The sequence below is a fragment of the Gallus gallus genome, chromosome 4 (assembly GCF_016699485.2).
Source record: "Gallus gallus isolate bGalGal1 chromosome 4, bGalGal1.mat.broiler.GRCg7b, whole genome shotgun sequence".
Taxonomy (NCBI): domain Eukaryota; kingdom Metazoa; phylum Chordata; class Aves; order Galliformes; family Phasianidae; genus Gallus; species Gallus gallus.
The window spans coordinates 59856055-59871572 of NC_052535.1; the positions used below are offsets into that span (position 1 = coordinate 59856055).

The window sequence follows — 15518 nt, forward strand, 5'->3', positions numbered from 1 at the left end:
TATCTCATCTTTTCCTGAATATGCAATTTTCTGATTATGAAGTAGAGCACAGACTAGGACTGATATTTTACATTTTCAGGAGAAAAACTGATGTATATTATTGGGGAATTTTGTGGTAGTTTTGAGAAATAGAGCTCTGGAAAACCCTAAAATCTAAAGGTTGTTCCATAAAAGTACACGCATCTAAGCACAAGGCAAATCCACAAGGCTTTCTACCCTTTTTAAGAGAGGTTCGTGAAAGGAAACTGCTATTACTCATTGTTTGTAGGAATGGTGCCTGGAACTCCTAGGAATTCATCAGCGTTCAGTGTTGTTCACAGGAAGAGGAATGATTTTAGCCCTCGGAGTCATAAGCCCATTTCTTCACAGATCAATTGTTTGCAACAGTTTGACACCTTCTTTCATAATGAGACCAAACACACATATTGAGCACATTCCAGACTGTATTGATCTGAAGGCTGTGGTATTACTTATCCACAAAAGGTGCGTGCTGACAGCACAGGCTGCAGCACAAACTGCTTTGTTCTCAGTCCATCCCATGCTGGAGCAATTACAGCTCAAAGAAAGGACTAGGAAGACTAATTTCTCAAAGTCAAAGCATCATTTACCTTTCTGTTAACGTTGCCAAGTAGAAGGTTGATTCTAGCACCTTTGTCTCCCAGTTACTGGTAGAGGCCACTGATTAATTCTTCACATTTTATTAAAGAGTTCGGGGTCAGTTACATTTTGGGTGAGGTTTTCTAAGACAATTAAAAAAGCTGGATTCTTCACTCCTGATGAGCTCTTCTGGAAAACTTAAGACTTGTATGTCACTTCACTGAATACATTTCTCATTCTGTCACTCATCCTCCTGGCTCTGCTAGTTCTACTGCCCAATTTTCCTTATAAGCTTGCCTGAATCATTGTAACACCAAAAAAACAGAAAAATTCCTCAAAATCCCCATAGTGTACAATGTTATCACCACCACATTTCATAAGGTAACACAGACCCTTCCTACTCTGAAAAGAGAAGGAAAGCAAGAAGGAAAGCAGCAGCTGGTAGGTTCTTCACCACCGCTCAAGCACACCTACAGGGTGTCCTCTGCCTCGTGGCCACAGGACTCTAGAAACCAAGAAACCTACCACTGACAATGGAGAAAGGCCAGAGCCACCTTACAGTCAGACAGAACTGAGAAAAGAGAAAAAGGAGCTGCTGTTTGTTTGGATCTCCCTGGGTGCTGCTGAAGGGCACCCCTCCAGCACCTAAGGAAAGGCACTGCTTCAGTGTATGGGAGAGAATCTGCTGACGCTTTACACTGGTAGTGAGGCACAAAAGCCATGCTTAAAGGACAGAATTAGAGAAGAACTATGAAGCAGAAAGAGAACACACTTTAAAAAGTCTGAAACCAGCTCACAGATTTGTTTTCAGTGTGCTTCTATTTATATGATTCAGGTGTGCCACTCCTGTAACTCTTCAGAAACATTCTCACTGTTGTATTTTACTAATTCACAAATAGATGGAAATAACTTCAGTGATTAATTAGAGTTTGATGCCTTTGCATTCAAGTCCATGCATGTTTCTGCAAGAACATTACAGGCACTTGCCTACATTTCAACTGTTAGCAAGTTCTATTTAACCAATTCTGTTCAAAGCCCAAATGAGAAGAATCAATCCCAAATATAAGCAAAAGTTTGATAAATCTGGGGTATAAAAGTGCATGTGTGGAAAAATCTGTTTTTACTGACCCTGCAGAACAACAGGTAGTGAGTTCTCCAATACCAGCATCAAAATAAACTTCTAGTTTTCAAACCAGAAATGTAGTTACCTACACTTAAAAAAATCGAAAAACAAAAAACTGCTCACATTCACTTCCTAACTTAGAAGAACAAAAATAAGCTAAATACACGGGCTTTAGTGAATAAAAATAAGTCATTTAGGTTTTCCCAGTTGTGGGAAAAAGGTAAGATAAATAAATGGAAGATGAAGTTACCTGAAAGCAAGGCAAGCCTGCAGAAAGAAGTGCCCACCCTCTTCTCAACCCAATTATCAAAGGAGTGTTGCAAACATCAAGCAAACATTTATACCGCTGAACTATAATGTGATCACACACAGAAATCCATACAATCAAAGAAGTAATGTTCACCTGTAGAAGTACGAGCATCCCCTGACTGTGTTGTGAGTGAAGTGTTCCTGAGTCTTCTCATTTCCAAAGTCCTCTAATGGATCTGACCAAAGGATGTCACACATAGGTCCGTATGCAGGTGGTTCCTTGAATCGATCTAACTAAGGAAAATAGGAGAGAAAGAAATACTAACTTCTTTCAACTACGTATCACAGAAACACTGATGAAAAGTTATGATTTTTCATTCCATAGGCTGCCAAATGAACGCCCCAAACAAACAATTTTACAGCTTTGGGATGCTCTCAGCTTTAAAGCACTGGGATTTTGAGAAACAGTAAAATGTTCATTGCTAACACTGATGAGGAGAAGTAACAGATATAACCAAAAAGAAAAAAGAAACACTGTATGTGAATTTTGTGTGGGTTTTTTAATTCTTTTTTTCCTGCTGTTTTTTACAGGTTGTTCCAGTAGCAAATAAAGATGGTATTTGTGTATTTTGTGATTTTTCAAATATCACAGCACTTGATTCATGTGAGTGAGGCATTTCAAGAAAAGGATACAAGGGTTATTTCAAAGCAAATTCCCATTTGGATTTCAATATATTTTTAGGGGGAAAAAGAAAATAATGAAACAACCCAACAATATTTAAGTACCAAGACAACATTCACAACACAGCACTGGAACAGGCTGCCCAGGGAGGTTATGGATTCTCCTTTTCTGGAGATATTAAAGATCGATAATTCATTTTAATTAAATAAAAATTCACAGATATGCAAAATCAATTTCTCCTGATTGCCAAAGATGAATAAACCTCTACTGGGGGGGGGGAAGGAATGTTGATAATGACCCTAAGCTAGAACCTCAGCCCTCAACAATTTTGCTCTGCCACTGCACTGTTGCAAAACCAGCCAAATATTTAGGCTTTTTTTAGCTTAATGAGATGGTGAACCTTTACCTCCGAAACAAAGCTTTACAGTCAGTAATTTTTAAAAGCACAGTTAGCATCTTAATTTAGTTGTATTTAAACCAAAACATGTAATTACTGGTTCAAGTATTATATTTTAAACAATATAAATATCTTACCATGCTATAAATTAGCCTCAGAATACAATTCATCTTGTAATGTCTATAAAACTCGGAAGTATATACCCATATTTGCACATTTCAAACTGTATGCAAGAAATACAAAATCTTTACTGCTGGAAACACTACAGATGAATGGATCAAATATTTCTTTTTAGAAATATCAACTGAGATCTCTTTTTCCAAAACATCTGAATAAAAAATCCTTGAAAATGTGCAACAACAGAGTATGCAAACAAACCGCTGGACAGCGTCTACGCAGGGCTCAGTAAGTTGGTACTTATGTTGTACTCCTGTGTTATGAAAAGTTTCTTAATAGTTTTGACTATACTCACTGCTATCATATCACAGAATCACATCTTCTGCTATATGCTTTAAGTATCATAATTTTTTTTCTACAACAGTCTTTTTTTCTTTTCTCCAAGAAACTGCAGAACGCCCATTATGTTACAGGGAGTCATCAGGTAATATGTTTACAATGTGCAAACAGATCTTTCTTACACGAAACTAATGCTGTGTGTTCATTTGCTCCTAAATACTTACTTACTTAACAATTATTTTTTCAGAACACAAAGATGATGAATTCTGAGTTTTACTAGATGTTGGTGATTTCTTCACCTCAATAAAACAACACAGAACTAATTACAGCAATTCCTTTTATGCTCTGTTTAAAAAGACCTTTAAAAGGCGATAAGGTCAACGTGAATGCCAAAATGACATACAAGCATCTTACATGAAAGAAAGCAAGAAAGGATTCACATTCTGTTTGTCAGTGATTAACTGTTCACTCATTAGACCTGAGCGCTACTCATACTTACTTTTCTGATGTCATCCAGGGTGTTGATCTCTGGAGACAAGCCACCATGTACACACAGGAACTGTTGGTTCATCAGAGCAGCCAAGGGAAGGCAGTCAAAGGCATCCATGCAGGCATCATATACTCGTTCTGAATATTTGATTTTACCTTTTAAAGATTAAAACGATAACAGAAAGCACCGTCAACACTTGAAAGGGAAACAGAAATTAGGATGCTGCTTAATACCTTGATCTTGCTGTCACTACTCTCCTGTACTGAGAACTGCACCAAAACTTGCTTTGCACAAAAAAAAAAACTTCAGGGTTATTGTTATTAATTGGTGGGAAAGTTCTTTATTCTCTAGTTAAGGTGAAAAGTTCTGCAAAGTTTATTATATTTCTCCGAAATACTGCAAATAAACAATTTTATATCTTATTATTGCCTGCCATGAAGTCTATAAAGCAAGCCTTAATAAAGTTTGCTGAATGGTAAGCAGTTACTACATTTTCACTCAAAGCTCTCAAAGTAATCAGAAGCTCAGTCCCTTATAATTAATTATCTACAGAAATACCATTATGAAATGAATGGGGTGGTACAATGAAGCTGAAATGTTAATTTACCAATACAGATATTAAAGTCAGCAAACCATGAAGCCTTCAAGCCAATTAACATTTCCTTTATACTCACTGCTAAGCAGGCAACACAGACTTATGGCAATAGCTTCAGTTTACAACCACAGAAAAAAACTGCTTAATTACACAAGTAAAGGTCTACATCTAATGAGGTTTTGTGTGTCACTGCATCCCTTCTTGCAACAAAGAAAAGAATTCCCTCAAAAAGAGTGTCAGCCTACTCACAAGGTAAACGTGAACATGCCACGTTTCTAAGCAGCATGAGCTCTGAGTCTAACCCTCTCTCCATCACGGAAACACCCTCTCCAGGCCCTGCCGGATGACTGCCCTCTCAGGGAGCACGGATGACACATTATGTATAGTAAACATTAAAAGTACCTTAAAAATTACTGATACAAAGCAAGTATCAAATACAGACTAACAAATTGAAGCTGTTGAATAGGGAGTTAAGACAAGAAAAGTTAGAAGGTACACTTACATTCTTGCTTAAATGTGAAATACTCTGTTAAATGTCTACATTCATGATTCCCACGAAGTAAAAACAGTGTTTTGGGGTAGAGAATTTTCAAGGCCCACAAGTACAGCACACACTGAAAAGCAGAAACAAGACAGAGAAACACAATTCGTAATCCATTGTGAAATTCAATCACTGTGTTTCCAACCAAGTGGATAAAAAAAAAAAAAAAACAGCAAAAAAAAGAAGAAAAAAAAAAAAAAGCAAGCAGAAGTAGTACTTATGTGAAACATTTATTTTCAGCAGTTAAAGTCACCGTTCACAGATTTATTACAAGCATTTCTCTGTGCTTCAGTCCGGACTGGTAGAAGCTACTATCAGTATTCTGTAATGCAGCTGCACACATTGGGTAAGTCCCTGTTCAGCCTTCACTTGTGACAGCTTTCAAGGAGCAGAGTTGTGCATCCCTAAAACAACACCTGGAAGGCCAGGCAGAAATCCGCAGTGGAAACAATTTCACAGGAAGATCTGCATTTCCTGACTGAAGAAAGAGTTGCCATAAAACAATTTAACCCACACTTCAGGAAATACCTTAGCTTCCAGTACACATAATTTCTGTGTTACCTTGTGTAACGAGCACTTGCTTATTATTCACTTAACACTGATCTGTGCAAGTGACCGAGAAAAAGATCCACCAAGGCCTGGTGTTAAATGAAGTTACTCCAAAGCTTCAGAAAAGCCTTTTGTTTACCAGAAGATTTCTATTTGAGAGAAAAATTCTTCTAACCGTGGTTTTAAAACAAATAAGGCTTGGAGAGGCTAGTCTCTGCTCAGACCTCCTGAGACCATCTGAATGAAATAGCTGTGTTGAGCCAAAACTGGCACGGCAACGTAGCTCTTGACAGATGAGCAAACTTGCAACCTTTGTGGAATATTCATCGTGTGCATATGATGGCCCAGCTTCCAGGATTGCTGATGGAAGCATGGCCATCCTATCTCACCCCAGGAGAGTTCACTCTTCAGTCTTCCCAGTGCTGCTGAAGCAAGCAGATAGCTGTTGGGAAGAATGCTGCAGGGGCCGTGATGGCCTCAGGAAACATGAGTTAGGAAAACAGTCTGAACAGTTTCTTCTCCAACCCTTCCTTTCTTAAATATCCACTCACTGCAGAAATAAAAGGTATCTTTTGGGTTTGCAGCTATCCACTAATACCCCCCTTCCTTCTGCTGGGGGAATTTATTTACCTTAATAACCAACAGATTGGAAACTCAATGTACTTCTACTAGTGGTTTCTGCTTGGCACAAAACCATCACTTTTGTCAGTTCAATGCCTTTAAATGTATACAGTATGAATTCTCTTCTATAATTCAGAATGTCTTGATAAAAAGAAACAGAAAATTTATGGTAATCATATCTGAACATTTCGATTTCTGCTCTCATTTGCTAAACAGTCATCATCTCAAACAAAAAAGAATGCAACATTTTTATATTTGCACTAAGACTCACACTCTCTACAGATAATTATATAGCAGCAGGAGTTTTACAATACTGCACTTTATGTTGAATTTATTATGTGTAAACATCAAGATGCTGTCTGGACTCCGTAATTTGTTTGTTTATTCTGAGGCTCTATAGGCAAGTTAAGAAGTAGCAAAGTTACAGGCAGGACTTGAAAAATCAGTCTTCCCGTTTGGGAAAACAAGGAAGAGTCTCCTGAGCTCACATCACTTTCTCCATCCACTGGGCCCTACTGCCTTCCCAGGCAGCAAGAAGAGATGGCCCAATGCCAGGAACACCGCTGTGATATCATCCGGATGGCAATTAGAGCATTAGGTCACAGGAGTTAATGGCCTCAAGGTGCACCAGGGGAGGTTTTGATTGGTTATTAGGAACAATTTTGTCACGTAAAGGGTGGTTGAGCAATGGAACGTGCTGCCCAGGGCAGTGGTAGAGCCCCCATCCTTGGAGATATTTAAGAGATGTATGAGCTATGTCCCCTAGTGCCATGCCAAGTGCTGAGGTTCAGCAGGTGTTGATGGTTGGGCTTTATGACCGTAAAGGTCTTTTTCAACCTAGACTGTTCTATTAAGTATGTGCTGTGGCCCAAAACAATGAGGAAGAGAGTCCTTAGGCAAGGTTTTCTGAAACTTGGACAGGGAGAAAAGATTTGGCTTTAAAGATTTCACTTTGCTGGGGAAGGAAGCCTGGACTCCTCCATGTCACCAGCAGAATTCTCTAAATCTGATAATAACTGTTAGGTTTCATCATTAATCCAAGGACCCCTGGAACACTCAACTTCTTTTAACTTATTGCTTAATGCAAAAAATTGATGTAAATGCTGTGAGACAGGATGACTAAAATGATGCCTCCATTCATACATGAAAAGTTCCAACTTTTTAGAAGTTATATTGAAGCTACCCTAGAGCTTCTAGTTCTGCCAAAATCACTTTATAATTTGGGGAAGTACAATGACTAGTGGAAAGATGAAGTGCTTTATTAAGAAATAGAGTGGCTTACATTTTCTTTTAAAGCTTTACATTTTCATAAAGCCCCAGCAAGATTGGAGTGAGCACAAGATACTTAAAATATCATCCAGATCTAGAAAGCAAGGCAAATAAGGAAAACTAACTTTTATCTTTTAATTTTTTCATGTGTTTGTTACTTGCTTATGCATAAATCACTTATATTTGCTTAATCATACTTTTATTCTTCCATGTTTCCTTTGAAGCATTCAAGAGAACCAGACAGAAAAAGGGAAATCAAGGCAGTCCAGAGTGTTGTGCATTTCCAAGCCACAATTCAAGTAACATAATCCCAACATTTACACTTTGTGTAGTCTTCGGTGCTGTCATATTTAAGGCTTATTTTATTTAGATAATTCCTTTATTTTTTTTCTTTTTTCTGTTTAGAAGTTCAGTAACACACTATTATAATAAACAAGAACTAATTAGCAGACCTTTCTTTCAAACTAAACAAATATGAGCTGGCATCCTCATCATCAGGAAGAAAAGGTCTGTGCAATTAAGTGCTGTGTAAGCCAAAGATGCACATTTTCAAATTGGAAGGGGGATTTAATTCCTTTGTCGTATGCAGAATTTGGGCTTTCTTACACTTTGATACCTCCCCACCTTCTGAAAAGGGAAAACAAAAGCCCCGAACCTCTTGCATGAATCTCACATCAAGCGCTCAAAGTAATGATGAAAAACAGTCACCATTGCTGCTAATGATAGCACAGCCCTCTGCCTCCTGCATGCTCCTTTGACAAGTGTGCACAGCCAATTCTGTGAAAGCTGAAGATCACTGTGAGCTCTGTGGCTCTATGTGAGTAACAGAAAATGAACTCTCTAGAAATGACTGATGCCACTGTGCACTCTCCCAGCAGACGAAGTTCGGTGTGAATAAACATAAGGTAATTCATACTGGAGAAGATATCTTGAGCCATGCATTACAAAGGTCTCTACTGCTCTGTGAACTGCAGAGTAATGTTTAGCACAGCTCCTTCTTTCTAACACACATCTCCTCTAAATACAAAAATTGCATACTATAACTGCACTGCAACAATTATACCATTGCAGGAGCTAATACAGATGCAGTTTTCTAAACTTGAATAATTAACAGAAACTACATATATTTTTGGACACATAATTGCATTTGCATTACTAGTACAACCATTTTCAGAGACACAGACACATCGCATCTGTAGCCAAAACAATCCAGTGATGCAAATCCTTTTCTGAGCTTCCATTTCTTGAGCACAGGGAAAGAAAGCATTACACACCACCGAAAATAAGAAAAGACTGCACTGACTTCACTGCAACCAGCTTTGCATTTATTTCCCACCCTTCCTCTTCTTTTCTCCAGCTTTCAGGGCATAAACGATGATCTCTTCTCTTAAGGCTCAGCTGGTAAACAGACAGTAAGGCAGTACAACCAGATCTTCAGTGTCAACTTACAGACAGTCTTTACGCCAGTGCAAGATGCTTTTGTAATTGATGTAAGATCAGATAGTCAAATCCTTCAGGCTTGCTGCAAACAGCTCACCTTTTTTTCTTGCTAGAAATACGACAAAAGCAGTTTCTCCATTTTGGAATTTCAGTCTCTGTGTTTGGGAAATGAAGAAGTATGCACATTTCCAGGTTTGTTCGTTTTGTTTAATTCAACTAATCTCAACTGCCTGATCTGTCAAAACCGATCAGAATGCACCTCATGATATTCAATTCAAATTTAAGCCTGTGTGTTTTTATGTGGGATTGGGCAGGAAGAGAATTCCAACAGTTAATATTAATGCATAACATTAATGCATTATATTTGGTATTTACTGTGGTGGTCATTTTTCAAACATCAATGAAAAGCAGTCTACATGCATACTCTACACTGCATCAGTCCCATCTGACTTTTGAAATAGCCAACAGACTCAGGTAAAGATCAGACATTCTTCCTTACAATTAATTCCAGCAGACCCATAAATAAGCCAACTATGCTTTGGATTTAGAAATAAAAATAATTTAAAAATAATTTTAAAAGATTTATTTTATCCATGACCATAAACTAGCCTGAAAAGGAAAGCTGAAGGGTTTCTACTCTGCAGTCAAAACCCTGGAACAGTGCACAAGCACAGTCTGGAAAGGTTATCAGCTACAGAGCTGAGGAAACAAGTGCACCACATCAGATACTGCAGCTTGCAGAAGTCTGTTATTCTAAGTGAAGAAATGCTCAGCTCTGCCAAAAGACCAAGTGGAAAAGACAGCACAGCTAAGGGATAAAGATTTGGTCTGTGCCAAGAAAGCTCCTCTCATTCTACCTACAGTTTCGCTTTTTTTTCCTTTTTTTTTCTTTGTGGTAGCCATTGTAATTTCTTTACTAGTCTCTCCCCCCGCAATAATGTGCTCAGAAGTAATCTTACAGGCTAAAATGCTCTCTTCAAGCAACGCTACTAACTGCCTGGTAAAAACAGAGCACGCGTGTGAAGGATTGAACCCTTGGATCAAAAGCACTGTGGGGCAAGAACTGTCATTTCTGCTGAGTGCCTTACGCAAACACTTTTCTCTTTTTCCCTCTGCATTATCAAATGCCTTCCACCTACCTTATGCAATTTCTTCTTCTGTTCTTCATGATAATAGCTTGCATTATATAGCACCTTTCATCCAGAAGAATCCCAAATGCTTTCCAGCCCACAGACAGGGATTATCTCGCCCACTGCCAGCACTCAGCTAGGTCTAGGCTCAATGGTGTCAGTTCTACGCTAGATAACGCACAGCAACTGAAGGGGATTTTAAAAAGCTTGTAATACTTGTGATTAGTACCTTGGACCACCCACTTAATTATTTCGGAAAGACCCCAGAACTGCAGTTGTTTCATGTCATCTACGCTGGCAGAAAAGGGAGCCAACAGACAGAATAAAGAGTGTGGGGTACAAGTGTGGTGGAAATACGCACTGAGCCACGGTAGGACCGTTTTTCCACTAAGACCTCTAAGCCAGCACAAAGTCCTGGCAAGGGCTGGGCCTTGCTAAATGTGCTCAGGACCCCTTCTCCACAAAGCATCTCCCAGCCTGCCAAAGCACATTCCTCCTGTTTTTCTTTCCTTGTCAGTACTTATTCTGGTAAGTTCATGCCTGAATGCATAGCTGTAAATGCAAATACAGTTATGAAACAGTATGCCTTTTCTTTCAGAGGCATTCTTTAATCAAGGTGACAGGTGGAGAGAATCAGTTATGCACCAAAAAAGTAGTAATCTGAGAACCCTACATACAAAAAGGAATAATGTAAATGACAGTTCAGATATTTCCTTTGCGCTGATAGGAGCCAGCACAGCTCCCTGTGAAAAAGCAGTGTTCCAGAATGGAAAATCTAAATGCAGAATATAGTATATAGATGTGCAGATTGCTAAATGAATTATTTTAAGGGGCCTATTCCCCACCCATAAGCTATTTTGCTGTTACATGACTTGCTCATCTTTATTCAGTAATAGCTCTGGAATAAATTCTGGCAAACTGTCAGACAGGCACTTGAAAACTGAAGCAGATCATTTGTCCTATCTCTTGTATTAAAAACATATAAAGAAATGGAAACAAAACTCGAATCTTCCAGATGCACAGTCCAAGTCTTCAGGAGATATGAATGAGGCTGGCACATCTGAAAAATGGCAGCTCAAGATTCAGCTGCACAGTAGAATGAGCCTGTGAAGCCCCTTTCCACATTCCCAGCCTTCCCCCAGCAGCCCTGCACCCACACAGTGAAGGGTTGGCCCACAGCTGACCACAGATCTGAGGTGGGATAAAGAAAACACACATAGCTCAAAAGAAAGCAGGAAGCTTTGACTTCAGCATAAGACTAATCCTGGCAATATTGATGATTTACAATAGGTGGACAAAAATTGTGCAGATCTTGAGTTTTTAGAGCTTTTGCACTTGGAACAGTGTTTTTCTATGTGTAGAATGTTTCACCTCCCAAAGATTGTTAACATTTTAAAGTAAGTTTTAAAATCAGCCAATAAAGCAGAAGCAGTTTTAGAGAATCTTATTTTTAAGACAGTTCATACTGTAAAAATAGAACTGGCGAGACAATGCACTGATCCATTTTATAAACACATAAGTAATTCAGCTGTTTGGGACTATGTTTTTTATAATGATAAGACAAAAGCATACTAAGATGTGCTTTGTAAAATGAACCATCAGTGCATACTGCCACCTTATCAACAGGTACACAACCATGTATCACAGGGCCAACATTGCTTTTAACATAATGGGTATTTTCCCTCATCTTGGAGGGAGTTCAAGTCCAAATTTTACAGAGAAAAGACTTGAGCTGTAACTCAAAAGCTGTTACAAGGCTTTCTGACTGGGTCACTCAGTGACGAGATCATGAATGAACAGATGAACAAATCTAGATCAGATTTTATTTGATAATTGAGCACCTCAACTGTCAGTTTGCAAAACCAGACAGCAAAACAGAAGAAATTCAGTTTCTCTCATGAGCTCTGCAGCAATGCAGTCATGCCCGGTATTTGACTTTCTTCTTGTAAAAGGTTTGGACAGGACACTGGACAAGACACTGCTTCCTTCAAGGATTTTCCTTCACAAGGCCTCTAGAAGATACTGTAATTTGACCTCCACATTCCACGTCCTGCATCTGCACAAGGTCTCAGCACCTTCAGCAGGGCACATGTGCATCACATGGATTCAATTGCTACATCAAGAGCCAGAAATCATGTGCTCTGCAACCTATACCTAAACAGAACTCAATCTTCCCAGCACAGTGTGTTATCTGGTGGCTTTTGTTCTCTCTCTCTCCTGATCTAGTCCTTCCATTTCATAACTCGGAAAAAAAAAATCAGGAAGTCCAACTACACTGTGAGTTACTCATTTAATTCCTCTATCTCTTTCTTAATAGCTCATGTGTATTCATTCTATTTAACTTCTGCAAGCTGCAGAGCAGATTGCCTTCTGTGCTTTCCTAGGAGGGTCGCTAGAAGTACCAAGGCCTGTTCTTCGTCAGCTTTTCAGCACAGATACAGTGGGATGTGGCTGGACATCACCCCAGTGACATGTAACAAGGACCTCTTTTGCTCACGGTGGCATCTGCGAAGAGCCTCAGCATTCTTGAACTCATTAAAAATTACTATGCCAAATATATACAATAGTCTGCAAGCAGATTTGCAGTCAAAAACAGAAATAAGAAACTTACTTCAATGCTGAAGTACCCTCTGTCCACATAGTCCCCCAGGAAGAGATACCGTGTGTTGGCAGGAGAACCTCCCACTTCAAACAGTTTCATCAAGTCGAAGAATTGGCCATGGATGTCTCCACAAACTGAAAGGAAAAAAAAAAAGAGTAATCAGTGTAACAATACTATAATCATCTTAGGTACCCACATTCTGAGGCCAGTCTCTTATAAGAAATGCATTATGACAATATTGTGCATGGTCCTCTCGTTAAGTGAGCACTGAAAACAGGCAGTTCAGGAAAAGCTGTTTCTTAAGGATGTGCATCCACTTAAGTGTGCAAAAGGCGACCAACTAACAAAAGTAGAGCTATCAAGCGAATCTGACCTACATTTTCACGTTTGTGGCCATTTCTTCTGCCACCCAGCAGAACACAAAACGCCTGTGATAGCAATAAGATGAGCTAAAGATGGCCTGAAAAGAAAACATGATCAAGCAAGGTTATTTCTCTTTCACCATCATACCTACTTTTATGTCAGATTCAGATGAACACAACTAGCCGTTCTGCAAAAGGAGAAGCATGCCAGGCCTGTGTATGCTGATGCTGCAACTGACAAATTTTAGACCTCTTTGGAATTGGAAGAAACCATAGAAGAAAATGGCCTATTTGATTTTCTAAAGCACGTTTTCAGCAAGATGACACTGATTTTTCATACTTTCACCCTTACCTCTTTATTTAACCTTGTATGATTAACTATTGTTTCACTTTGTTGTGATAAAGTCAATTTAACAAGCCCTTAGAAGAACAGCTTCCAGAAGCAACACAGACAGCACAGATGATGTGCAGCCCAAGCTAAATGGGGATGGCTCTTGGTGCATCTTAGACTTAACAGATTGGCTCTGCTCTCTTGTGAAACTTCAGCTTCACTGGTAGATGATTTTAAATATCTTCAGGAAGGAAGGAGAGGCTTTTGCAGTCTCCCATGGAAGCTTCACTAACAATGCTGTGTCAAAACCTGGTTAGTTTTGCCTTGTTTTGTTTCCTCTAACCAAGGGAGGTGGGGGAAAAAAAAACAAACACACAACTTAGGGTCAAGCCCAGGCCTTTTCAGGCAACAAGCTTTGACAAAGAAAACACTAACAGCCTTAAGGCCTGAAAATGAAAGAGATAAGGGTTGGAAGGAAAACCTCTGCAGCTCAGTCTCCCATGAGAGCAGCCTGAGAACATCTGTCAAACACAGCCATCAGTAGGGCAATATCCATACCAATTTTAGGCTGGTCCGGTTTAAGTGCTTTCTCCAGTGCTACTCTATTTCCAAAGTGAACAACATATTGTGGCGTAACAAACCTGTTTGTCTATCACTGCCTTTTTGGATTTTCACAAGCTTCTAATGCAAAGCAGCTTCTGCAATGCACAGGCCTCTGGCAAATGCAAAGAAGCCTGCATGAATTCAATGCCTCCCATTTTTTTTATGATGGCTGCTAGGAAAGTAATACCTCCTATTTTATTATGTTGGCCCACGACGTCAGAGGCAGATGGTGGTGGTATGGCAATAGAGGCTGAACCTTCCCAGCAACATCCTGTACATTTTGTTACTGTGCAACAGATGGCAGCAGAGGGACAGTTGGACAAAATGGCATCTGGTACAGGAGAGCATATGAAGCAAAGGTGTGTCACTGAATTTCTCCATGCAGAAAAAACTGCACTCACTGACATTCACTGACACTTGCTGAATCCCAAAGAGTGGATGTGAGCAAAGGGAGGCAGTGGGTGGTGCGTTTCAGCAGTGGTGGCAGAGACATGAAAGACAAGCCGTGCTCTGGGCGGCCATGCACAGCTGTCACACCACAAAATGAAGAGTGCCTCGATCAGCTCATCCACGTGAATCAGCTAGTGCTGGTGACTATGATGAAAAGTAGTGTTCTGTAGCTGAGAATGTGCTCCATCAAATAGTGTTATTGTGCTCTTTGTATCTCATGTAGTTTCCATGGGAATAAATAGGTGGCACTACTATCAAAGTGTCCTACATAGACTGGCTCTCCCTTCAGCAACTCAAAAGTTCTGATTTGCAGACTGGAAGGGTGATAACAAAGATGCTGAATAAACCAGGTGACAAGGATGGACCTTATCTTGCATCAGCAACACAACTTATCTACTGCTAACAGTAAAGGCAGTAGACTTCAGATACTCTCCCTTCAAGTAACAGGTTGAGTTTTTGTTGTCAAGTGGTATTCTCATTTGAACTTCTAAAATCTGGAAGTCAATACAAAGGATTTGCTTCATCACAGTTTAATATACCTCAAATTTATCTCATGCCCCTGAAAAGCTGAAGTCACATTTCCACATAAATAAAAAAGGACTATAAAGAATAACAGTTGCCACACCAAATCCAACAAACTGGCAGCACAAGACCCTTATACTTTGCCTTTCACTGCAGCTCAGTGTCACATCACACTGTTCACTTCCCCCTGATCGTCTACGTTACTAGTCCTACGTAGTATTATATAGTACTCCCCCCTGAACGGTTAACAATAGGATCAATGTAACATGGACACACTAAGCAAAACCTAACTAAACAAAATTAACAAAACACATAAGAATCACTGATTGCAGTCACTGCTTTCATAAATGTTTATGTGAAATTGGTGGCGATTTACGAGTGCTGGTTAGCTGAGCAGTTTTCTGTAACAACAGGGTTGTTTTTTCCCCATTAGATAGTATACAGTACTCTTATCATTGCTGCATTATATTGTATAATCTCTTTTTCCAAGTTGATTTTTCCCCATGAGT

At 39.4% G+C, this 15518-nt stretch overlaps 1 protein-coding gene across 13 annotated transcripts in view; it reads right to left on the reverse strand.

Annotated features, from left to right (window-relative positions):
* PPP3CA (protein phosphatase 3, catalytic subunit, alpha isozyme) overlaps positions 1 to 15518 on the reverse strand; it is a 196013-nt gene that overhangs the window by 42412 nt on the left and 138083 nt on the right. For all 13 annotated transcript variants that reach the window (XM_015285623.4, XM_015285620.4, XM_015285622.4 and 10 more), the window contains exons 3-6: positions 12751 to 12875; positions 5092 to 5203; positions 4004 to 4149; positions 2124 to 2263 (exon numbers count right to left, since the gene is read on the reverse strand). In XM_015285623.4, the coding sequence (XP_015141109.1) occupies positions 2124 to 2263; positions 4004 to 4149; positions 5092 to 5203; positions 12751 to 12875 (523 nt within the window). The remainder of the gene's footprint in view (positions 1 to 2123; positions 2264 to 4003; positions 4150 to 5091; positions 5204 to 12750; positions 12876 to 15518) is intronic.